At 40.7% G+C, this 25,674-nt stretch overlaps 2 protein-coding genes across 7 annotated transcripts in view; one reads left to right on the forward strand and one right to left on the reverse strand.

Annotated features, from left to right (window-relative positions):
- The window catches only part of NEK6 (NIMA related kinase 6), a 106,914-nt gene extending 91,391 nt beyond the window's left edge, over positions 1-15,523 (forward strand). For all 6 annotated transcript variants that reach the window (XM_073314020.2, XM_073314017.2, XM_073314014.2 and 3 more), the window contains 2 exons: positions 8,258-8,371; positions 14,824-15,523. In XM_073314020.2, coding sequence (XP_073170121.1) covers positions 8,258-8,371; positions 14,824-14,934 — 225 coding nt within the window. In that variant the 3' untranslated portion in view covers positions 14,935-15,523. The remainder of the gene's footprint in view (positions 1-8,257; positions 8,372-14,823) is intronic.
- Positions 15,524-17,526: 2,003 nt separating this feature from the next.
- The window catches only part of PSMB7 (proteasome 20S subunit beta 7), a 41,782-nt gene continuing 33,634 nt past the window's right edge, over positions 17,527-25,674 (reverse strand). The window contains exons 7-8 of the mRNA XM_073314755.2: positions 19,215-19,366; positions 17,527-17,743 (exon numbers count right to left, since the gene is read on the reverse strand). Of these exons, the coding sequence (XP_073170856.1) occupies positions 17,632-17,743; positions 19,215-19,366 (264 nt within the window). The 3' untranslated portion in view covers positions 17,527-17,631. The remainder of the gene's footprint in view (positions 17,744-19,214; positions 19,367-25,674) is intronic.

The raw sequence follows: 25,674 nt of genomic DNA on the forward strand, positions 1-25,674 counted from the left end.
TTTCTTAGAGAATTTTATCTTAAAAGCAAACTAGGCAGTGCTCTTCCCCACAAGAGTTAAAACTGTTTACTGCTGGGAAGAATATACTCATCTAGGTGGCTAAATGCTTGTTTAACAAGGTCATGTCCTGTCGTCAACACAGTACCAAGCCTGAGTCATGCAGTTCAATGGGTGCTGATTTATGGGTGGGCAGGGTGTGAAAGTGCTGTGTGGTAAACACCTAGGGAGAGATCAGTGCTGGGAAGCCAGTATAATAAGTCAACAAAATCCTGCTAGAGGAATTAAGCATCCAGTGGGAGCTGCTTGAGTCAACAGCTGCGTGCCGCTTACATGTGCGAACTCCGACACCGTCTGCTTAGATGCAATTAGGACTTTGGTATTTGTTCCTAAAAACGTTCTGGACCAAATTTATCTGCATGTCGGTTTTTAGGTGCCTGTTACGTTGGTATCTAAACACTGACCTATGCCCACCTGAAGTCCTTTCCACGGCAAAGAAAATGCAGATGCTCCTTAGACAGCTAATGCATGTTTACCTGCTGTCCTGGGCCAGAGACGTGCCACAGAGTTTAGTTAATGGAAAAACAATGAGGCTGGATTTAATACAAATGCAGTGAATGGCTGCCGTGAACATAAAGGCCAAGGGTTGGTCTTGGTGGTCTCTAAGCAAAGAGGAGCTGGACCTGCTGAGAAGTAGACTTGCTTGGACAGAGATGAGTAGTGTATCATAACAGTGACTTGTGTGTGAAATTCCATTGGGGATTAGAGGGATGGGCTAAGAGGACACACAGGTCTGATGCTGTACACCACGGTCAACAGGGAATTGCCAGACCTTTGCCAAATAATGCAAACCACAGACAAAAACATTCTGGCAGGACTGTTGACGACTTAGAGCCAGGAAGCAGATAATGTAGAAGGTAGTTTCCTCGGCTGCTCCTCTCTCACAAATTGTCCTCCCAGTTTTTGGTCCCGCTCTGTGCCTTCTCATCCACAGTATGGTGCAGGAAGACCTTGTAAGGTAGCATGTGGGGCTGAGGGAAGGTGATTAGAAAGTTAGACATTGCTGCCAGAAGGGTGGAAACAAATCATATTGCCTCTAAAATCATTGTGAATAGTGCCTTTCAACTGGGGTGTGTACGGTGCAGACCTACGGTCCTAAAGGAGATTTTACCTTGGAATCTGTGAGACAGCTATACAAGAAAAGCAGTTGGGAAACTAATATTTGTATATAGGGAAAAGTGGTTGATCAATAAAATGGAGCTTTAAAACAGCATAAGCTCACTAAAAGAAACCACTTCTGTCAGAGCTGGAAAATCCTGCAGATTGGCTAATCGCACCATTTCAATATCTATTTAACAATGAGAAAATAGGTGTGTGTTAGCATTTGTTTAAGAAATGTTAAGATGTGCCAAAAAGCTGTCTTGAGCATGCTGCCTACTCAGGGCAACGCGGCCCAGATGTGAAAGAGGGCTTTTAGCCTAATGAAAAAGCTGTGCTAACCAGTGTTCCCACGCACGTGTGGAATGAATTTTGTTCTGTCCACCAATATGGAGGTGGGGCCGAGGGGTTTGGAGTGGGCTCAGGGCTGGGGCAGAGGGTTAGGGTGTGGAGGAGAAGGCTCTGGCTGCGGGTGTGAGCTCTGGGGAGGGCTCTGGTTGCAGGTGTGGGCTCTGGGGAGGGGCCAGGGATAAAGTGCTTGGGGTGCAGGCTGCCCTGGGGCTACAGCGGGGAGAGAAGACTCCCCCAGCTCTCTCTCCCCGCAGCAACACCTGGCCTAGGGGTGCGGGATAGGCGCCTCTCCCCTGGCTGCGCCAGGGCCAGGGCTAGGTTGGGACCGGGGAATGAGCACTTCTCCACCAGGGCTGGGCTGGGGCTGGTGGGGAGAGGCGCCTCTCCCCGCCGTGGCAGGTCCGGGGCTGGGGGAGAGGCACCTCTCCCCACTGCAGCCCTGAGCATCTGTGCGGTGCTTAATAGGCTGCTGCATGGCCACGCAGCTTAGTGGGAACTTAGGTGCTAACACCAGTGTGTGATAGCCTCATACTGCAAAAGGAGGAAAGCAGCAACTCGGTTCTAGGCTCTCATGATCATAAACAATTGTGTAAACGTACTCCAGCTGAGTGAAATGTTTCTGGGCCCAGGCTTAAAATTCATGTGACCTCTAGGAAAGGAATACAAAGGACTTTGAATTAATTCAGAGTCCTAAAGCAACAGCAGCAATAACAAATTCTGATTAGAAACAAGGCACATATTTTTAACAGAGGGTAATTAACTATAGGAACAACTTATCACAAGTTGTGGTAGATTTCACGGGAAATTTTGAAATCAAGATTTAGATGTTTTTCTACAAGATGAGCTTTAGTTCAAACAGAAATTAATTCAGGGATATCCTATGGCCGTGCTGTGCGGGAGATCACACCAGATGAACACATTGGTCCCTTCTGGACTTAAAGCCGATGAATGTACAAACCAATTTTAAAAGCCTGCTGCTTTACATGCATGGATCCTTACTATCTAAAGATACTAGTAATATACACAATGGAACTATAAAGTGTAGCAGTATCTAAAAGGTGTGTATCATGTTTCTATCACCTGAAATGCATCCCAGAGACTTCTCTTTATAGGTTCATTGTGAGGGAACTCAGCCCCGCAACCTGAAGCAAATACTCACCAACAACCACATACCACACAACAGAACCACTAACCCAGGAACTTATCCTTGCAACAAAGCCCGTTGCCAACTGTGCCCACATATCTATTCAGGGGACACCATCACAGGGCCTAATAACATCAGCTACACTATCAGAGGCTCGTTCACCTGCACATCCACCAATGTGATATATGCCATCATGTGCCAGCAATGCCCCTCTGCCATGTACATTGGTCAAACTGGACAGTCTCTACGTAAAAGAATAAATGGACACAAATCAGATGTCAAGAATTATAACATTCATAAACCAGTCGGAGAACACTTCAATCTCTCTGGTCACGCAATCACAGACATGAAGGTCGCTATCTTAAAACAAAAAAACTTCAAATCCAGACTCCAGTGAGAAACTGCTGAATTGGAATTCATTTGCAAATTGGATACTATTAATTTAGGCTTAAATAGAGACTGGGAGTGGCTAAGTCATTATGCAAGGTAGCCTGTTTCCTCTTGTTTTTTCCTCCCCCCCCCCCCAGATGTTCTGTTTTAACTTGGATTTAAACTTGAAGAGTGGTCAGTTTGGATGAGCTATTACCAGCAGGAGAGTGAGTGTGTGTGTGTATGGGGGGGGGGGATGTGAGAAAACCTGGATTTGTGCAGGAAATAGCCCAACTTGATTGTCATGCACATTGTGTAAAGAGTTGTCACTTTGGATGGGCTATCACCAGCAGGAGAGTGAATTTGTGGGGGGGGGTGGAGGGTGAGAAAACCTGGATTTGTGCTGGAAATGGCCCACCTGATGATCACTTTAGATAAGCTATTACCAGCAGGACAGTGGGGTGGGAGGAGGTATTGTTTCATATTCTCTGTGTATATATAAAGTCTGCTGCAGTTTCCACGATATGCATCTGATGAAGTGAGCTGTAGCTCACGAAAGCTTATGCTCTAATAAATTGGTTAGTCTCTAAGGTGCCACAAGTACTCCTTTTCTTTTTGGGCTTTAAGAATTTAATAAAATTTTTACATTAAAAATAGCTGGAATTGTTCAGGTTTGACCTGAAACTGAGATTTCCAGTAAAGGTGTTGCTCAGTTGACGCTCTGATGCCTTTTATTTGCACCATTAGTCCTACCGGGGGTAAGAGCAATAGTGACAGTGGCCCAGGTTAAGTGCTGCTGTCCCATCACTGATCAGTTCAAAGCGAGTTCTTGATCAGGCTGCTTTAAGATTGTTCCTAAGTATGGGTTCTGCTGTAGAGAAGATCTCAGATTTTGTTTGGAGAGACATATTTAGCCTTATGCTAAGATATGGTTTTGCTGCACATTAGGGTCCCCTCATGGTGTCGTAGTCTAAGCGTCCTAGCATGCTTGGCAAAATAAATATGCTTTTGTGGTGGTAATAGTATAATTATGTGTGTGCCATATGTGGCTTGAAAAGCATTTTTGTACTTGCTGTCTATATAGGAAACCCTTTAAGTTGTGGACAAGGTCTGATATTTTGACCTTGCAAGAAATATTGGCCAGTTACCATTTGATTTCAGTGAATAAAAAGTCATTATTTTTAGACATTTTAAACTTTGCTTAAATTATTTGAAAAATCAAATCTATACGTCTCTTTGAAGGATCTTTATTTTATTCATGCCAATTTCTTGTAATAAAAAACTTTTTTTTCCCATTGGGCTAAAAAGTGGGAAAATAATGTTTGGCTGGTTATGAATCACTTCTGATACCTCTTTTCAGACATTATTTGGGAGATAAACTCAAGAAAGATTTACTGTACAAATTACCTTCAGAGATGTGCGTGTCAATTGGAATTCCATTGAGTAATATTGCGGGAGGGTGTTATGTCATACAGCACCATCTTCCTGTGACATTTACAATCACACATTGATTTTTATTAAATCTTATCAAAATAGTGGGAGGTGTCTTCATTCCCCACTTCCCTTGGAAATCTGTCATCCAGATAACTTCAAGGGGATAAAAATAAGTTCTACGTTTCCAGAATGTAGCCACAAGCGATGGCTTTAGCACTTTTAACAAGATGATCAATTTAAACACTAACAGGATTTCATATTTTTTAAACCAGTCACGCGGTGTGGTGGTCAATTTTAAATGGAGATCCGGCCATTCTGCTGTAATTGTTCTAACCAAAATGTCAAAAGCAAACCCAAATGTGGCATCGCAAACTGTTGTTAGCAATACATTTGGAATGCCTGCACTCACAATCCTCCAGCTCACATTCTTGGCTGTTTTAGTCAGAATTTATAAGGCATCTTCTTTTTCAGTTTTAATTTTCTATTTGCCAGTCTTGAAAAGAACATGAGTGTTGTGTTCATTTTTTGTTTTACTTTGCATATGGCTATGTAAGGAGATATGGACAGTGATTTTAATTGTAACTGAAAGATCTTCAGATTTCCAGGAATTATTGACTTTTTATTGAAGTCTACAAGACCTATCTGGTACGCTTTTGGTTACCGTTTTCCTGACTCAGCTTTGTATTTGTAACACACAGATCGTCACTGTATCTGAGAGAAACCATGGAATCTGTGCTTTTTTAATTTTAAATTACTAATGCCAGTTTGCTCTTTGAAGATCCTGTTTATCACCGATGACATTTAAGATTATACAGTATATACTGATAATCTGTGAAACTCAGAACCACAAAAAGATAGAAAGTAGACACTGACTAAAGATTCTTATCTGTGTGCATCATGTACACTTTTTATGTTCTCCCAGCCTGCAGTTGCTGTCTGTTCAGTAGAGCATATCTAGCTGCCTGCTACAGGGGGACATGATGTTAGATTTCATTGGTACTGTGAAATTCAGTTCTGCAAACATTCCTAACTACATGTTACACAAAGTAGCTACAGCTGGAAACCTACAAGAAAAGTGAAGCTGGGATTTTCCAAGGAGCTTGAGGGAATTGGGCACCTAACATCTATTGAATTTCAGAGTAATTTTAGGTACCTTAAAAATCCCACCTGAGTTGCCACATGTAAGCATGTTTGGACATCTGACACATGACACTGGCAAGAACTACCTGAAATATATTTAAACTTGAAAATGCATCATTGTTTCTCTAAATTGACAGTGAAACTCTTTTCCATTAATATCTGGCAAATTAGTGAGTGATGTACCAATAAAAATTGTGGCTACAGTCTCACAAAATGTACTTAGTCCTTTTATTTTACCAAGTATACTTTAATTTTAATTATTTGTCCTGCTCTGCTAATACATGGGACATATTTTGTATATTAGTGAACTCTTAGTAAAATGCACTGCAGAATCCTGCTATTCTTTAAAACAAACAAAAACCTTTGCTGGGAAGTGTAGTGGGTCCACCAGTTTTGTTGTGAGAACGATCTGATTTGTTTACTGGTGTGGTTTAACTGAGTTAAAAACTTTCTATTAACTGCACAGAGCAAGCCTGAAAGCAATGTCTTCAAAACCTGATGTAATTCATGTGCTGCACCTCTGTCCTCAAATCACTAATAATCTGTCAATGTACGTATCTAAACTATAGAATTTCAGAGCAGTGTGTCTTGAGTTGATTTTTTTTTTAAGTACTGCTGGGAGCTCGCTGTGTGTGTCAGCAATAAGATGATATTCTTTGGATAGCTTTCACAGTGCATGATAATGAGCAAAAGACTGACAATTAACAAATAGCCCCTTATTAAAACCATAGCGAGAAGCATCAACTTCAGCCGGCGTTAATATGAAAAGCTTGCTGTTTTGATGCAAAATGGTTTTAAAAGATCTTCTAAACAGAATAGATAATATCAACAATTATCCACTAGCGCTTCATTAGGAGGAGGTATTACTCTGCTGTGTGGGGTGGCATGTGACAGTTAGTGAGGGTGACAAGAAGCACTTGAACAACGTTATAGAGTAATAAGCAGATGGGGCACCGTGTGGGTTGCATGCTGAGGTGACATGCCTCTTGCTTACTGAGCCTCTCTGCAGCTCATGGCTTTCCCTTTGAAGACCATTCTTATTAGTGCTATTGGTTCACTTATATGTAAATGGCGAATTTCATTTGTTCCTGTTCCTGGAGACAGTTGTAACGGTGAACAGTCTTGGGCTTGCGCCTGACATTGCCAGAACATACTCTGGATCGTGGGCTTGTTGTTTTTGAATCGTAGTTTGAGAGAGAGAGCAAAAAGGTACTCGACTCACAATGTTTACTTTAAATGGGCATTATTTATTCATGCCATATTTTGTAAGTGCACAAACACACATCTCTTCATGGCTACTGTTCTGGGGCTCAGCATTTAAAGTTCATTTAGAGCTCTCAGTTAAAGACTTGCAGCATAATTGATTTCCTCCCACAAAGATGCAATTGTATCTTAGCGCCTCAAAAACCCTCCATCGTGTTATCCTGGCTGCTTGAATCTTCCATTTATCTCCATGAAAAAAAGTACGTTTGAATACACTGAGATATGGGGCTCAGGAACCAAAGAAACTAAAATGAAAAAAATAAGCTGATTAGGAGAAGACACAGTAGCCTGGTTACAAAAGCTTTTTAGAATCCTCTTCCCTCGACAACACGTGGCTTGGCTTTATTCAGAATATCAAGCGGAATGTTCATATTTATAAAGACTTTGAATTTTAGGTAGCAGCTTGTTGTCCAGAAAGCATCAATTTACTCTTTACAACAGTCCACTAAAAATTGAGCAGGCACAGAGAGCAAATATGCTCTGTTCTGAACAGGAGCGTGACTGAAGTAGATTGAAACTGCAACATGCATCATAGGCAAAAGGGCTTTTACTTTTAAAAGATTATCACTTTTATAATAGGTTATCATATTCCATTTCATGCAATTGGTTTAGAACAATAATTTTCTTGCCGCACTGAAATCCTATTTCCTTGGTTTAAGTAACATTGATATTTATAATTTTTTTTCGGTGTACATCTAAAATCGCTGCCCAGCCATATTCACAGAGTCCCACATGTAAGACATTTTAGGAAAAAATAATTACAGTGCTGGGGGAAAACATAGAAGCCTCTCCTGTGTAGTGAGGGCCAGGAAAGTGTAATGAATGCTCATTGATCATTTGAAGAGAGTGGTGGGAGGTGTTTGGTCTGTGACTCTCCATTCTGCTTGGCCACGGGTGTTTCTTTGTGTTTCTGCTTTTTACAAGAATGCTCTGTCCTTGGGGACACCAGGAAACCAGTTTAGCTGCCTGAGACGTACGTACCCGTGTGTGTGTGTGTGTGTCCCTGCAGCATGGTAAACCCGAGTTCCAGCCTTCTGAATAGGGGACAGGCAGAGGTCTGACTTCACTGTGCAAATACCAAATCTCATGCCTTTCTTGTGGAGGGGGCGCTCTGTGACTCGAGGTGCTTTGTGCAACTGCCGCTGCCTGACACAGCTTTTGTTTGCTTATGTCCACGGCGTAGGGCTGATGAGGGAACGGCAGGTCTGCTGTACATCTGGTAATAGGTGCTTGGCAGTGTACAAACTGATGTCTCAAAGAGCAACAGTATCCATTTGTGTACACTGTCAGAGAGCAACATTTGTGCCCTGTCACAGAGCAAAACTTGCTATTGCAAATCAGCAGTACTGGGAGCTTCTAAACCCTTCACAGTTTAAAACTATCTTCCATTTTTCTCTACAGATGGCAGCTCTTCAGAGTCCTTTCTATGGAGATAAAATGAATCTGTTTTCTCTTTGCCAGAAGATAGAACAATGTGACTACCCTCCCCTTCCAGCTGAACATTATTCTGAAAAGGTAAATTGGGCACCTGATGCTCAGATTGGAAAGTGGTGACCAGTGGGGGTAAAATAACTGACCCTGGGGGCAGGGGAGGGCAGAGTGTGCATGAAGACAGGGAAGTGGTTTTTGGCCATATCTGAAGTAGACCCTCCCCCCCCAACACCTGAAAAGAATTGGGGACCTCTACATAGGATTCCCTAGGTTAGCACACATCCGGCTGAAACACCTCTCACCATGGTATCCAAGCACCAGCAGAGTAAATGGAGCCCAATGGGGAACAAAAGGAAGTTTCCAGTAACGAGGAGTGGTCTGATCTGGAGTGCTCCTGCACTAGCAAAATATGACGACGAAACCTGGGGAAAACCTGACACCTCTCCCTACAATAACACACCATAAAACGGTGTTTAAATTTAGTCTATAAAGTCCTCAGTTTGTTTAAATGTATAACAAGGGAAAAATGATACTAAAAGGAGGAAGGGAAGTGATTAGCCTAGTACAATAAGCATCCAAGCAGGAGCCATATGGGGGCTTTTTAACGTCTGGTTAATTTTATTGCTATGAAAGCAAGAGATGGAAAGCAGTGGCTGGACTGAGCAATATCACAAGTTGCTGCTGTGCATGCTTGCTCCCACCCCTTTGCCACTGTGCTTAAATCCAGTTGCAGCCACCCCCTTCTTTTGCAGTGGACCTTTTATGACAGTTGTGTGGCGCTTTTTCAATGTGGCCAAATGTCAGCTAGACTGAAGCCCACCGAATCCATTTCATGTGGACCTAAATCAGACAGGAAACCAAGTCTCTTGATAAGTGCATGAATTGCCCTAAACAACCAGTTCTTTCCCTCCATTTCTTCTTTCAGAAATAGCTGCCTAGTGTATGAAAGGAAGTTGTTTAGGTAATTGAGAGAGTCTAACTTGTAGTTTTTCAGTAGAAGCAGAGCTCTGTGCAGTGAGAGACAGGATACAGGGGAAATAAAATCCAGGGCAGCTAGCAGACAGTCCATGTGTATTCCAAGGTTGTTCCCCAGAAGGGGACTGTGGTGATGCTCAAAACATCTTTGCTATTGGGTTGTACAACAGCAGCCTGGTAGAAATGGGAAGCAACAAACTACATAGATGCAGGTAATCTAGAGAACTCCACCTGAGTATGTCTTTCCTGGGATTAGAGAAATATCCCCACTTAGTTTTGCATACTCTCTAACTAGTTAGAAGTAAGAGGATGCTGGAGGAAGGAAGGAGTTAGAATGTTCATAAAACAAAAGGGGTTTGAAATCAGTTTTGCATATTCAAAAAATGGGGCATCCATACAGTGACCTCCCCTCCTCTGTGTTTGTGGTATATGCCAATCTCCCTGTAAACGCAGACACAACAAAGTAAATAAAACTGGGTTGAGAGCACTTTAATTGGCAACCAGTTCACTTGCACATCCTCTTAAGCTGCTGACATTTGGCTCCCAGGGAAAGGTACCATGCCAGATCTGTGCACAAGGCATTGGGAAATAGTACTAGACAAAACTGAGCAGCTGGGCTCTGGCTCCAGCTCCATTGCACACAGCAGCTTTTGTGAAATGAAGTGTGCACTTCTGGCAAAATCCAGTGTGTGCTGGTTGCAGGGTTATGTCTCTGGATGGATGCAGATCGCTCCCCGTAATGTTAACAGGAGTGACAGGCCTGGAGGGGACAGATCCCTAAACATGCCAAGCCAGTAGATTTTTTCCCCCTTAATAAAGACTTGGATTGGCTGCAGTGAGGCACTGTTAGTGAAAGGGGCACGTGTGGGAGGTGTCAGTCACTGAGGTGAGACTAAACTTGTAGGGACTTCCGATAGTTTCACGTCACTCACCAGAATTTGAGCTTTTGTGTTTAAAGCATGACATTTCTCACAGGACAGCATCTCTCCGGCTGGACTAGCATGGTGCTGTCTCCTTGAGCCTGCAGGCAGAGGCTCTGTCTGTGCTAGAGAGCTGAACCATTCATAATTCAACCGGTGGGATAGAACCAGCTTTGACTCAAATGGTACACAGCATCCACACCAGCCGTTTCAGTTTCAGTACCCTCTGGAGACCTATCCCAAAGTGCCTTACAGAAGCAATGGATTCACTGTAGTCAAAGCAAATGTGCAGTAATGTTAAGATAAGAATGTACATGTGCAATCAGTTCCCCCACCTCTTCAGGTGAAGGATAACACACGCCGCTTTCTTTCAGAGCATCTGTTCTAAGCATTAACTTCCTCCCCTGAGTTGTGAGTCAGCAAGTCGGTCACAAACAACTGGTTTATTTCTCAGTTTTCCTGCTCTGTGGGCAAGAAACATACCCATAATGTCCTGACCATAACAGACTCTAAATGCTGACTGTCTTGTGTGCACATACATCGTAGGGCCTTGGCTTTAAGGGGTGCTGTGTTCCTAAAGAGACACCAGAGCTGCTGGTTTTCACAGAGTTTGCATTCTTGCTAAGCAACCAACTTAAAAAAAAAAAATTGTAAACTCTTCTAGAAAGTGCTGGTTTTCCAGACTGCCTTCATAAAGAGTAATTTCCATTTGCTGTGCTGTTATAGCATGCCCTTCATGATATGCCTGCTGGCAGTAGGAATTAGTGTAAGTTGACAGATGTGTTTCCTGTCTTTACAATTACTGTCTGTGTGCTTCCCTCTGGCACTGCTAGAGAGTGTGTGTAGTATAGTGATACAGTCTTGGGTGAGAAGGGTGGTTTAAAGCTCAAAAGCTCCAGGTCCCAGAGAACTAGATACAGGTGGTGTTCATACACTTAACTGAATGCCTGACAAGTCTGAGAGGGGGCTAGGCCTTCAGCTCTGGCTTATTTCACCGTATTAGTTGCTGCTGTTACATGAAGCCACAACGCTTAATGTTTTTATGCTGGAACACGACTGTAGTATGAGCCGTGTTTACTTTAGTTCTTTACGGTATGAAATACCCAAATGGTGACACTGTCAGAGTGAATGGCCAGGGGTGGGAGCAGATGGACTTCCTAAACCAAGCAAGCAGAAAGTGAAGCTGGTTCAGGGAGCAGGCTACCACAAGAGCCTCTTCGGAAAATGCTGTAGCTATGGGTGAAATTTGTGGAACGAGGCCTCATACAGCGTTTGTTCTAGCAGTAATCATGGCGTCAGAGGACAGAATGGGTGACTTAGTTATTTTGTATGTGAATACATACATTCTCCTTCCAGAGCGAATGGCTGTTCTGCTTGCTCAGATTCCGCCTCAGAGAGTAATTTCTTGAGCCTGCTCTAATGTTGTCACGGCCCGTTGGCCTGTGAGCCATGTGAAAACGCAGCCTGCGTATCCTCACGCACTGAGGGTCGGAATTGACTCTTGCCCATGCCGTGAGGCTGAATGTTGCTCAGTCATCCTCGGCAGCTCACGGCAAAGCTCCCCTTTGCCTCTCTCATACCAATCTTGAAGCTAAGGTTGAGCTCTGCTAATGTGTTACACTGCAGGCTGATTTCTGATCCCATGAATCTCTCATGTACACCATGTTCTCAGCTCCAGATCAAATGAATAAACTTGAGTAATTAGAGAAAAGTGCCCTGCTTTAATAAAGCTCCTTAAAATGAATTGCTCCTGTTTTGGGGCTTTTTAAAGCTAAGCCATCCAAATATTTTCTCTTGTCATGATAGGCTCCCTCCCTGGAACAGAAAACTAGAAATGGCCATAGTTCTCTGAAAACATCCACTCCATGTGCAGGGGCCATCAGAAAGTGAACAGAATGCTGGGAATCATTAAGAAAGGGATAGATAATAGGACAGAAAATATCATGTTGCCTCTATATAAATCCGTGGTACGCCCACATCTTGAATACTGTGTGCAGTATTCGCCCCATCTCAGAAAAGATCTATTGGAAAAGGTTCAGAAAAGGGCAACAAAAACTATTAGGGGTATAGAACGGCTTCCGAATGAGGAGAGATTAATAAAACTGGGACTTTTTAGCTTGGCAGAGAGTCGGCTAAGGGAAGATATGATTGAGGTCTATCAAATCATGACTGATGTAGAGAAAGTAGATAAGGAAGTGTTTTTACTTCTCATAACACAAGAACTGGGGTCACCAAATGAAATTAATAGGCAGCAGGTTTAAAACAAATAAAAGGAAGTATTTCTTCACACAACGCACAGTCAACCTGTGGAACTCCTTGCCAGAGGATGTTGCGAAGGCCAACACCATAACAGGGTTCAAAAAAGAACTATTTAAGTTCATGGAGGTTAGGTCCATCAATGGCTATTAGCCAGGATGGGCATCCCTAGCCTCTGTTTGCCAGAAGCTGGGAATGAGCAACAGGGGATGGATCACTTGATGATTCCCTGTTCTGTTCATTCCCTCTGGGGCACCTGGCACTGGCCACTGTTGGAAGACAGGATACTGGGCTAGATGGACCTTTGGTCTGACCCAGTAGGGCCATTCTTATGTTCCAACTCCCCAGTCTATCTGCTGAAGGGGATTTGATCAAGTCATTTCAAACACTTATTTGCAGTGATTATCGAGGCTTCATCTGTGACCTGCGAGTAGATAAGAATGGAAGTTGGATTTAGCTCTTGCATGCTAGGATGGTTGTTGGAGAAAATCTTTGCCTCTCCATCATTCTGAATTCGAGCAGCACAGTTTACCCTACCAAAAGGCAGCAGATTGATTTCACATAACTTTACATTGACTGCTGATTATTTTAATACATTGTAAAGAGGCTGGCATCATCTGAGATTAATAAAATACCATCCATCTTATAATTCAAGGTACAGGCACATGCTAAGACTATATGTTTAGCTGTCATCAGATATAAACAGCATACACTTGTTTTTATCCCCAAAAGAGAGAGTCAAAGGGTCCATGGAGTTCACTATAGACTTGACTACTAATTTTAGTGAAAAGTGCTCAGATACTCTAGTAATGAGTTTATACTGTGGCCATAGCAGAGATGACAAAGCATACCATCCTCCTCTTCCCCTCCACCCCCCAATCCTAGGTAGTAAGGCTACATCAGTACCTGTAGTTTAATAAGTTTATTTTGGCACTTTCCCCTTGTGGTGTGTCTCCTTTATATAAACACGATCATTGTTCACCCTGTACCATTGTGCTACTGTTCCTAGTGTTGTAATCTGCTTCAGGCCCAGAAACAATTGTCATTTTACAGGACCTACTGCCATTCAGAAGTGAAAACCTCAGTTGTGTAAATCCAGCTGAAGATGTGTGCTTGATGGCTGTATGGTCATGCTTTTAATTACCATTAAAATAATTGGCACTGTGGCTACTGGGAGGATGTGAGAAGATCAGAGGCTCAAGGCTGTTTCTCCCCATGCCTCGGGGGTACGAGCAGCTTTCGGTGTCTGTATAATTAAAAGCTACAATCTTTCATGTGTACAATAAAGAGGATGGGGAGGTAGGGAGACTCTGGTCCTTCTGCATTTTATTACTTATAATCAGTGACCCATCTCTTTTCTGCATTAAGGTCCTGGAGTCGAGTGTCATTGTCACACTGCTGTGTCTCGCACAGCTAGTGCTCTATCTTATGTCTAAGGATCTCAAAGTGCTTTTCAAAACTTAATTCAATCTTGAACTGGCTAACTGCCACTGATTTGCTGCTAGGATGCAATGCAGGATCATTATATAGAAGTGTGCACTGAATAGATCTTCCTTGAATTGAACACCACAGTTCACTTCCATTTCTCCATCTTCACTCACAAGTCTTATGTGTCATCTCTGTCCAACTTGCAATTTTGGGCTCATTTTCTGTTCTTTCCTATGCTTTTCCCCTGCATCCAAATCCTGATCATGTCATTCTGTGGCCCCTCCCACGTATCTTTTCCTATCCAGTTTGAGTTCCTTGTCCTCACTGTTAAAGCTAAGCTCAGCTCTACTCTCCTACTTCATCCCGACTGCTGTTTCACCTACTTTGCCTGCTTTACCGAACCCTTCATCACCACCTCCCTCCCATTCATGATTCAGTGTCTCACCTCCTGTACATGAAGCAAACACATACTCCTCCTTCAGGCACCCGCTAACTCTTCTCTTCGGTAGCCATCTGCCTCTGACTGGTCACCCCTGCTCTAACTCATTAAACATAGGGGGGGAAATTACAAGGTTTTAAACTAACAAAATGCTAAATGTAATGGATGAACCACTGGTTGTTGCCTCCTCTCTCCTGTATGTTACATTTAGGTTGCAAACTCTTTAGGGTACAGAATGGGTCTAAGAAGCCACAACTAAATGCACCAACTTAGTACAGAATATTAGACTTCAGTGCTATAAAGTGAATTGTCTGGGTAGGGACTAGTCATTTTACAAATAGGGAAACTAGACACACACACTTCCTGATTTGCCATGAACATATAGCAGATGGAAAAGAATAAAGGAGTTGACACTCCAATCCAGGGTTCTTTGCATTCAAATAGTCCCTTCCCCTTTCCAAAAAGGAACAGGGTGGTACATTATATTTTCATGCAATTCTTCCTTCCTTTCTTTTCAGCTACGTGAATTGGTCAGCATGTGCATATACCCTGATCCAGATCAGAGACCTGACATTGGTTATGTGCACCAAATAGCAAAACAGATGCATGTTTGGACCTCCAGCACTTGAATCATCTGCAAACACTCTCTAAGAAAAGCCATCACAGCTTAGTCTTACTTGAATTTTTATTTCTCAGATGAAACCGACCGGTGCCTAGTCAAACTCAAGTGAGAGAGTTGAGCACTGGTAGCAAGATGCTCCATTATTTCTGCAGGTTATTTGACAAGGACTCTTACCAGGTGGTCATGCTTTAAAGTGAAGATTCTATGAGGTATTGCAAGCATTTTTTTTTTCAAAGCCAATAACATACTACAGATGTAGATCATTTAAGGGTCCTTTCTTAAAACTGTTGTGTGTAATCTAGAATAGATTATATTAACAGGGGTGTCTCATTGAGCCTTTGACACACCCCTTTATCTTAACTGTAATGTGAAATATTGAAATAATTCCTTCAGTGAAATCACTTTATACTAATGTAAGAATTGCAGTAGATATTGTGTAAATTGTATAACTGCTACTTTGCCTCTTCTGCACATGGTTAATAGCAATTTCAGTTTTTAGTTCATATATTTTTAAAGCATTCAGCTCTGTGTTTTATCCCCTCCTTTGCAAAAAGAGGAAGGGACGGACACTTGTTTGAAGATTTTTTTTTTTTTAATCTGAAGTTTTAGAGTGAATATTTTGTGGATCCATTTATCTGTTAACTTGGTTATAGACAATGAGGTGAGTCTAGCATATACCTGAAAAGCATTGCTTCTATAAGCAATGTATCTTTATAAATGTATTTTCCCCTTTGGCATTAATCTTGTTAGGCTAAAAGTCTATTATAAAACCAGTATTACTCTAAGCCAATTCTATTTTGGGGAAGATACTTTTACCAAATCCAATGGTACTTTAGCCATTCATAAATAAAATGTAAGGAAAGCAGTGTTTTAAAACTTTTTTCAAACATAGTAATGATATTATTTACATTTAGCATGAAATAAGACCAATGCTTTGTGTAATTTTAAATAAGGATCAGCCCATACCTATTTAACTGTGAAAGCTAATTTATAAAATGTGAATTTTTATAAGAAACTCAAGCTGATTTGAAGGAGACATTTTGTTTAAAAAAAAAATTAGTCTTTTAAAGACCTAAAAATTTTCAGTCAACAAAATTCATTCATTGAATCAATGATTTGTTTCATTAGAGACAATGAAAAGTATTCACTGCTTTAGAAACCAAACTTGTGGATTCACGTTCAAGTGTTTCCATTTCACCTAACTGTTCAGGGGAACTGCTGCAGTTAATCTCAAAGGACAACACCCAGGGGAAATAAACTTGTACTGTTATAGTGTTTCTTCTGTGTGAGGTAGAGTCCATTGCTATCATGTATGTTTGTGGGTGACAGTTGTTCAAGTGTTTAAATACAGCCTGTGACACCTTACTCTTTCAAAAAAAGCCCATAGCTGCTTGGAAATAAAATCAGGGTAAGAGGGTTAAATACATGTATATGCTTTGAATGGATTTTGTTAAACCTAATTCTCACTACTTAAAGGAAAACTGCAGTGCCCAGTTAAACTGAATTTCAAAAGATTCGGCTAAAGATATTCATTGCTGTGAATGATGCTGGTATCTCTTAAATGTAAGATGCCATTTTACTGATACTTCCCGCTAGGAAGTCCAGGCTGTTGCTCTCCTGTGGGAGCCAGGATATTCAGTTCAGTAGGAGAGAGGCCAGAATGCTTCCTCCATTCCCAATGCTAACATGTTCAGAAATGATCAAGAAGCCAGATTTTTAGTGTATTTAAATATAATAAAGATGGTCACCTTTGTACTGCAGGTTTCCTTTGAACTATAGTGGCAACTTACACGTTCATAGACGTGGTTGTGCAATGCCTCTGTTGGTGTAATGTAGAATAAAAGTTCTTTGGCTGTCAAGAAGGCTCAAATTACTTGAGTGTTTTGATAAGTCTGGTCACTTCCTTGCTACATAAGATTATTAGTGCTTATAAGTAAATGTATTTTAAAAAGGTAAATTTTTGCAACTGTGCATTTTTAGATAAATAAAACCATGATTTACAAAATAAACAACTTCCTTTGTTAAAAAATACTATATATTTGAGTCCAGTGTTAAGTAACAAAGTGTTTTGTTGCAAAATGACTGAGTTCAAGTCTAAAATTGTTCTTGTAAAGTGTTTATATTCCCCAATATGTTAGTTTCACACTGCATCAAGCTCAACTTGTAAGGAAATGGACTAAAAGTTACACCAGTTCTGCTCACAAATTCTGCCTTCTAAGAACGTCTACCCACTGTGCTGTTTTAGAGGCTAGCCTGACTCTTTATTACCAATGTCTAGCTGTTGTTTTCTGTGTTGAAACACAAGAGATAGAGAAGCCACTGAACTTAGTGGTAGCAGGTTTTTCTGCTAGTCCTATCTTGACTACCCAAGTACAGGTAGCAGCTGTTTCATGACAATGGCATCCCCTCAAGAGGGAATGGCCCAACTAGCTGAACATGTACTTCAGATTGCTGCCCTGTGACTCACTCATAGCTTACAATGTGTAGGATGACCTTTCAGATAGCAGATCATTAATAAGATTTTTGTTTGGCTGACTTACCATTCCTTACGTACAGAACCAATCAACGGTGAAAACCAAAAAAAACCTCACTCCACAAATTGGTCAGAATCCATTTATTTACTATAAATTGAGTTTTTTCCATGCAGGAAGGCTTCTAATATCAACCAGACATGGTTAACGTAGTAATTCTGTGTCACAATACTTCAGGAAGTGTCCATTGTTTGCACTGTTTCATCCACCACTTCAAGGTCCAGGAGAGCCACATTTTCTGCAAGAACAGCTGTAGTTCCTTTTTCACACCTGTACTTACCATACCTGTTAAAGATAATCAATGAAAGTTACAGAGCAGCTCCCCAACACAGAACTTCCCTAGAATTGAATCCAGACAAAGTGGATATCAAAGAAGAGGTCATTAAAAAAACATTAAGGCTGAATCTTAATCAATCTAAAGGAACAGATGCTACATCTTGCACAACAAAAATGTTAAATTTACTTTGGCTTTCTAAAGTTGCAGTCTAAAAACACTCAGCAAGCCTGAAAGACTAAGGCAGTGACTGTCTGTTACTCACACCACATTTGATCTTAGCCTAGAGGCTGGCTCCTCCCCCCCGCAATATGATTGTACCATGGAATTCAAAGTTATCTGAATTACTCTGCAATTGCAGAATTCTCTCATGAACAAGGGAACTCAGTATCATATCCCATGCAGGCTTATAATGGAAAGTCTAACAGACAAGAGCTCTGCAACTCATACTATGCGAGTAGAACTACTATGAATACATTGGTCTGACTGGCACTGTGCCTTTGCCTATTGTTTGCTTTAAAGAAAGGTGAATTTTTATTTTCATTCCACTATTTCTGCAATAGTCTGTAAGTTGCACAATCACATTACACCCTGTGTAAATATACATATTGCAAAATCTTTCAACTGCCTGCAGGGGCTGTGACTCACTAATTAGGCAATGCAGTGTGCAGGAGTGACTGCTGCATGGTTAGCAGTTAAACTTTCAGCTGGTCTCTTACCCAACTAACTGCACCCACATTTGCTTACTTTGGAATTTCACCACCTCCATGCCTTGAGTATTCCTAAAACGTTCAGTCACTTCTCTGAGTTCAATCATGAAAACTGCACTGTGGAATCATACTTAGAGGGTAGGGTGGCTGTACTTAACTAATTTCTTGGAAGTTTAAGTTCAGAGAATTCAAAATGCATCAGCTTTGGTTTTGAAGGAAAAAGAGCAACAGCATAAAATGGTTTGTCACATTTGTAGTTTTGCACACAGCATAGTGAAAGGAGGGCTATGGCAGGATCTGTCTTTTGCTGTGGCCTGTCAAACTAGGGAGCTGGAGAACATAAATAGCACAAAACTCTAAAGGTGGTGAAAAGGTCAAGAGAGGGATGTTCCAGCAGAAAGGAGCATCGCTGACAACCTTCAACATTTGTTCCCCTAAATTCCTTATCTTCTTTGCATTATACTGACATTTTTTTGTTAGGCCCAAGTTAGCCATAGAACAATTGACAGTCCCTCCCGCAACGATCTATAGAAAAACCTCTACAACCTTCTGTGTTTTAAAGGAAATGCTAGTGATCCAGAGAGTGCGTTTAAAATCAGCAACCATATGCAGAGTCTATTCTCCAAACATGGGTGAGCCCTTCCTCTGAGGGCAGGAGCTAATGGTGGTGGACACTGAAAAAGCAGTATCAAAATGTACTGGGAAGGATCTGACTGAAATGTCTGGAATGTTAGGGAAAGACTGGACAATAGGCGGCTTTGGAAATACTAACCTTTCGCCTTTTTTGTTGGCCACATTGTAAGGACGGAGAAAATCCAACTTGCTTTTGCTTATAACACAGAGATCTATGTTACTGCCGGAGCCCAGATCATTGAATATGCCAGCTGCGATGGCATCTCTCACAAGCTGTTTGGCTTCCTCTTCCTGGGGGGGGAATATAAAATAAAGCTTATCTAGTTTACCAACTCCTGTAAATGTGGAAATTGTGCAGCACAGTGTAGCTAGACAGAAACATTCTTAAACTGTCATTTCATTTAAATAAAAGGGAAAACTAATCTAATGTACAGAAGGAGCAAAATTACAAATGATCAAATTAAGGGGCTACTTTCTAGAGGTTACTGAAGTGTGATTCAAGAGGATCACTTGCCCTATTAACTAAGACAATACTATCAGATGGAGATGTATATTTCTGTACATGGCCTAAGTTCTCTTAGAAGGATAAGGTAGAAACACAGGCAGCATCTTTATGATACAGTGTTGTGAATCTGAACAATGGTCAGCACTACTGCAAGGACCAGCTTTCCAATCATGATGAGCGCCATCAGTGGTACATGTCAAACCGATTATAATGAAGGGGTCAGGGTGAAAAAATTTAAGAAACGAAAAACCTTAAACTATGAAGGGGAGAAACTGATGTTCATAACGATTTACTATCTTCCAGACCTTAAATACATACATGTACAACAATCTAGAATGCAAGTTTCCCTGTAGTGCCGTGTAAACCACTTGCATACAAATTGCATACTAGTTTAGTTAAAGACTGCCTTGAATAGAGACGATTTAATCATCCTCTATAGTACGAAAATGATTTGTATGTTTTGTAACACAGCCAACCTGGTTTGCAAAATTTATTCTACTCCTCTGAATAGCTGCATTACAGGGGAGCTTTGGTCTGCACTGCATCATAGCTAGCTAATGTTTTCATATTCCAGTGTAGTGTACAGGAGAAGAGTATTAAAAGAAAAACAGTGATGAAGACAATTTGAGAATGTAAGATTTATAGCAGGAATGGGAGTATGGCCACTTTTATATAAATCCAGGTGAAGTGTGTATTTGTAAATACCAATTGTTACAATTTTTCAATTTAAATGGACTATAACTACGACTGTTAAACGAATGTGTAATCTATTTATACTTTTGTCAGTAGTACGGACACTCTACTGTGCAGTTTCATTAACTAGTTCAGAGTTAATGAAGCAGCACGATTCTACTCATCTCTAGACTTGGGTATTCTAGGAAAGGAAAGATAATGCTTGTTTCAAGTGGGGGAAACCTCCTCAAATCTAATTCCTATTATGGCTAAAATTATGCATTACTGTTTTAGTCCTACATAAGTTTACAAATGTGTATTTGAGATACCAACATACTACTTTGCATAGGATTTCTAATGCTCAAAGAGTTTGCATTTCAAGAACATGCATGCTTTAAAGAACAACATACCATACAGACACCTGACTTACACAGTTTCTCAGAGGAAATCTGAATTGTTCTCTATTTAATGGAAATTATCTAAATTACCTTTCAGAGAGAGTGCAGTCAGTTCCATGCATCAGCCCAATGCTCACCTAGTGCTCTAAGCAACAAAACTCTCCCTCAGAGAGCACATGACAAAAAAAATCTATTTAATTGTATACACAACTACAACAAAAACCTTCATTGAATAACTGGCCTCAAACTATGCATTCTGTACAGCAAGTTGTGGCCTGAAAGGATTCGCATAATTGTAGCTGCTCTGTAGCAGAAAAGGGAAGCCTATTACAGCTACATTAGCTCCCTCTACAGACTCAGCACAGGAAAGAATTAGATTTCATTTCAAATGCAACTCCAAACTGACAATCCCTGACAAGATTCAGGGATGTTACAAACAATTCTGGACGCCATTAGGTATTGTGAGACGAAGGCGAATCTGCAACTTCACACTGTAACTGAACATACGGCATTAAAGTTGTATTGAGGTGACAAAGATTCTATTACTGGTAGATTTCAGAGTAACAGCCGTGTTAGTCTGTATTCGCAAAAAGAAAAGGAGTACTTGTGGCACCTTAGAGACTAACCAATTTATTAGAGCATAAGCTTTCGTGAGCTACACGAAAGCTTATGCTCTAATAAATTGGTTAGTCTCTAAGGTGCCACAAGTACTCCTTTTCTTATTACTGGTAGAGTGGTTCATCAGCCTGTTTCACATACATCCAGCAGGAGCTGGAAAAGGCTCACAGTTGGACAAGATGCAGTCCCGAGCTGAAATTTAACAGCTGTCTCATGGTTCACCTTCTCTGCCATTCATGAGCACAAACCATCCCTGCAGCAACTGCTGTAAAAGATGATGATGGTAGGAGGATTATTATATATAACTTTTCCTTATTCCAACCTCTTAGATCACATTTAACAAGCCAGCTCTCTTCAAATCACAACTTAGGACCCACTGTTCCCTCATGCTTCGGGGAGGAGCGGACTAAATAGTCCTCCACACACACACCATAATACCACAAGCGGATGTCCTATGAATGCTCGCTTATTTAGGAAAAGCTACATACAAATTTCATAAATCCATGAATCACAACTCTGGGAATCAAAAGAGCAACTGATTGGTTTTAAAGTCAGAGAGATGAAAAAGAACCCACAAAAAAGATTCATGTACTATTCAGAGATGGACAGTGGTCTCTGACAGACCAAATGGTCCTCAGAAATTAGAGACAATCACTGAAGCCACTTCTAAAAGATGTTCCCTCCTTTGGGCTGACTAGGATTAGAGCTGGGACAACAAATGTTTTTTTTTTAAAGTTGATTTACTGGCCAGAAAAAAAATTTTGTTTTTGTTTCCTTCCATTTCAGTACTGGTCCCCTCTAATCTCTCTACACTGTAACTGGAAAGATTAAGCCACTCCAGGCACTGTTGGGATGAGAAATTTGGAGCCTGGTTTTTGTTTAAAAATACCTGGAGGCTGGCTTGTCTAGTGTGTTAATCATTGCTTGGCGGCTGACCCTTGGAAATTGTTCACTCTCCACTCATCCTCAGAAGTCACTCCTGGGGAGAGGAGAAGAGTCTGCAAGTGTCACCCAGGCAGCAAAAATTCATCTGACCACTGATAATCAGCTGGTAATGGATAGGTTTCTTGCCCAATACCAATTGTGAAGTAAATTCAATGCTACTTGGTACAAATGGGCTGGATACACCAGTGTATTAAAAAAACAAAACACACCCAGGTACTAAAATGTCCACTCGTGATGAAATGAGGCAAAACGTGATTTTTAGGTATTGAACACAAACAATTTCATCTCCTGCAGCAATATATTAAACCTTAACCATCTGTGAACCCCTTTCACTAAAATGTCAAGTCTTGCAAACCCCCTCCTAAAAATGAATGGTTCCAGGGATTTTCTCCTTTACCCGAGTATAAAAGCAGCGATCTTAGAAATATAAAATTTGTTTTTATGACATGCTTATTACACACACTTATTATTGATCATTACAGTATTTTTATTGCATTATGAAAACAGCAACAAGCTTTCAAGATCTCACTTTTGTAGCTTGTATCACTTTGAATAAGCCTGTTATAACTAGGTTTCATCAAGGACTATCAGATGTGAAACAGCATGAAGGTATTTAAGAAGCCAATTCAGAGGTCCTCCTACATAAACAATCAGCAGTCCAGGCAAATAACGCAACAAAGCTTACAACAAAGCTTAACTTGTTCTTCATAATAATTTTTAAAACAATACTGGCTGCCTATTTAATTTTAAAAACAGCAAAAAATATCCACCTCCCTTTCCATCTTATAAAGGAGTCTTGAGATTTAAATCTCCTCAGTGTGACAGAGATGCGTGCTTTGATCTGCTTCGCTCTTGGACGTTCAGGGGCTCTGTGCTGCCGGGGTCCCTAGGGACAGCTCTGTCTGCCATTAGGGAATCCCCTGTAACAGTTCACAAATCCCAGTTTGGGAACCACTGCCTTAAGGAAACAGAAGACAAAGTACTATCTTCTTAATGGCCAAATAATACTTACATTAATACATCATGTGAATTTACACTCATCAAGGGGAAAACATTACTTAGGACCCAGTCCTGCAAGCTCTACTCTGTCAGAACTTTTACTTACATGCCAGTGCTAGAATTAACTTCAACTGGACTTTTGTCCGCGTAGACACCGCAGGATTGGGCTCTTTGGTGTGTGAATCTCACCTTGTGAAGTTGCTATATCTACACGTCCAGTACACTGTTATAACCCCCACTTTTATCATTTACTTCCAGTGCATTAGCTCAAGGAACATTTTTAAAAAATGATTATTCTCTGACTTGAACAAACAGAACATGTTAATTCAGACAAATGTAACAAGACAATACTAAAAACCATGACTCTAATACGCGTATAGGAAATTCCAAGTCAACGTTTTATCCTTAACTCACCAAGAGGTGTTTAGTTATTGCAGACCTTTCCAACACTGTGGTGATGTCGAGTTAAACATGACGTACAACCAAGGCACCATGGAACAACTGAAATTTGAGTCTCCAAAGTTACCAGTTTTATCCAAGCTCTTAATAGTGCATGTAGCAGTTTGAATATCTGACTTGCCATCATTAGAAGTCGGGAATGCACTGGCAAATCAGCTTTCAAAGCTGCTTTTTGTAAATGCAGCTCTGCTCACTTCATGTACAGCCTTCAAAGTTTTTTTTTTTAAACCCTGCCACAGGAAATAACGATCCTTAGGGTATGTATGCTAGTCCGAGAATGTTTTCAGATTCAGGCAGCAGCTGCACAAGCGCCAGCGTTGAAGTGCAGCTGAAGAGGATCCCCAAAGTAGCTCAGCCACAATCACGTCTGTACCCCAGGCATACTTTACATTCTCCGGTGATCCTCCACACAAGAGTTTGTTATTAGCAGTATTCATATTCTCACAGCTTAATTAGGACATTGACCAAGAGGTCTGCACTCGGCCACAGAAATAGTGTGGTTTCTTACTTTACCCCCATTTTATCAGACGAAATCTTTTAAAATATATTCAACAGCACTTTGTACAGATTCGCCCTGGGGAACAAAAAGAGCAAAGCCACATAAAAAAATTTCTGCACATCACTTCAGTGTTTTGTGGTAGTGAATAATTTCGTTAATTAGAATCCTAGCACGACAGGAACATTTTAGTACTGTCTATGGAAATGAACATAGTAAACCAAATAAAATTACACATTTTTGGTTACCTGGAAGTTTACCACTATTTTAAATGAATCCTTTTGTACAAGTTTTAAACAAACTCAAATGAAATTTAAACTAAGGAACACATTATAGGCCACAGGTTAAGGACAATATATCCACTTTAGTTCTCTTTGGCAATAGATGAGGCCTTTTCTATTTGAACATAAAAACAACTGTGCTCAATTTTAAATCTTCCTTCAGAGTCGCCTCAGTCTCCTGGGTAAAAAAAGCATTTTTTTGCTTTTAAAATGCACCATGTGTGTTACTCAGTTAGCAAAATATTCTTGAACCCAAAGTAACTGATAGACCAAAACAGTCTCTATTTGGTAGATGCCTATTATAATTAAGATCCTCTCAGAATATTAAATATTGTAAGACCATAATTTGAAATAGTTCAGCCTATTTAATTAAATCTAAGACATTTAATTAAACAGCACCCAAATGTGAAATATTTTTCTCAGACTTTCGTAACTTAAAAAGATGACCAAAATGCCCTTGTAAAAACTGGTTTTTTTTTTTAAAGAACTGTTCCTGTGTAGGGACCCTGCATACAAATGAGTGAGATTTTATGGTCAGAAAATAGGGGGTTATAATGGAAGTGCTGACACAGTCTTAACTACAGTGGCATGAATACAGTGGCACTGTAATAATTAATCTAAAAATCCCCTAAAAGTTCAGAGTATATAAAAGGAGCACTTCCTGCTTTATGGTTGGAAAGACCAAGCTAACTGGGAATATCATTCTCCCGGGTCTACAGGGCTTCTTAAATGAGATTACAGTACGAGTGATGTACTGTAATACAAGTCAGCTGTGACAAGCAGCACTTTATAGAGCTATCTGTTTGTCTCCATCACTACATCACACAATGTGTCCCAGGACTCCAATGTGCAACTCCATTTACCACTGCATGACAAATGGGTAGCACTTGTAAAAGGCACAAAGAGGTCCAGATCAGCCATGTAATGGTCACCACAGCTGTACCATAGTGCTTGAAGGGAACAAAACAGACCCCCAAGTTCATTAAACTGACCAGTAACGGATCTTTCAAAACGTGCCTTAGGAATACTACAGTAAAGGCTAAAATAAATAACTCAGCATGGAAGCCTAATCTAAAATGGTGTTTGATAAATTATTTATAACGTAGACGATTGTCTGCATTTAATATTGGAGCTACTAGTAGCATCTTTAAAAGATGATTTATGTGTTGTAATGCCATTAAACTTTATATTGGCCCACCGCTAGCTATAAAGTCTGCTGAGATTTA

The sequence above is a fragment of the Lepidochelys kempii genome, chromosome 16 (assembly GCF_965140285.1).
Source record: "Lepidochelys kempii isolate rLepKem1 chromosome 16, rLepKem1.hap1, whole genome shotgun sequence".
NCBI classification, from domain to species: Eukaryota; Metazoa; Chordata; order Testudines; family Cheloniidae; genus Lepidochelys; species Lepidochelys kempii.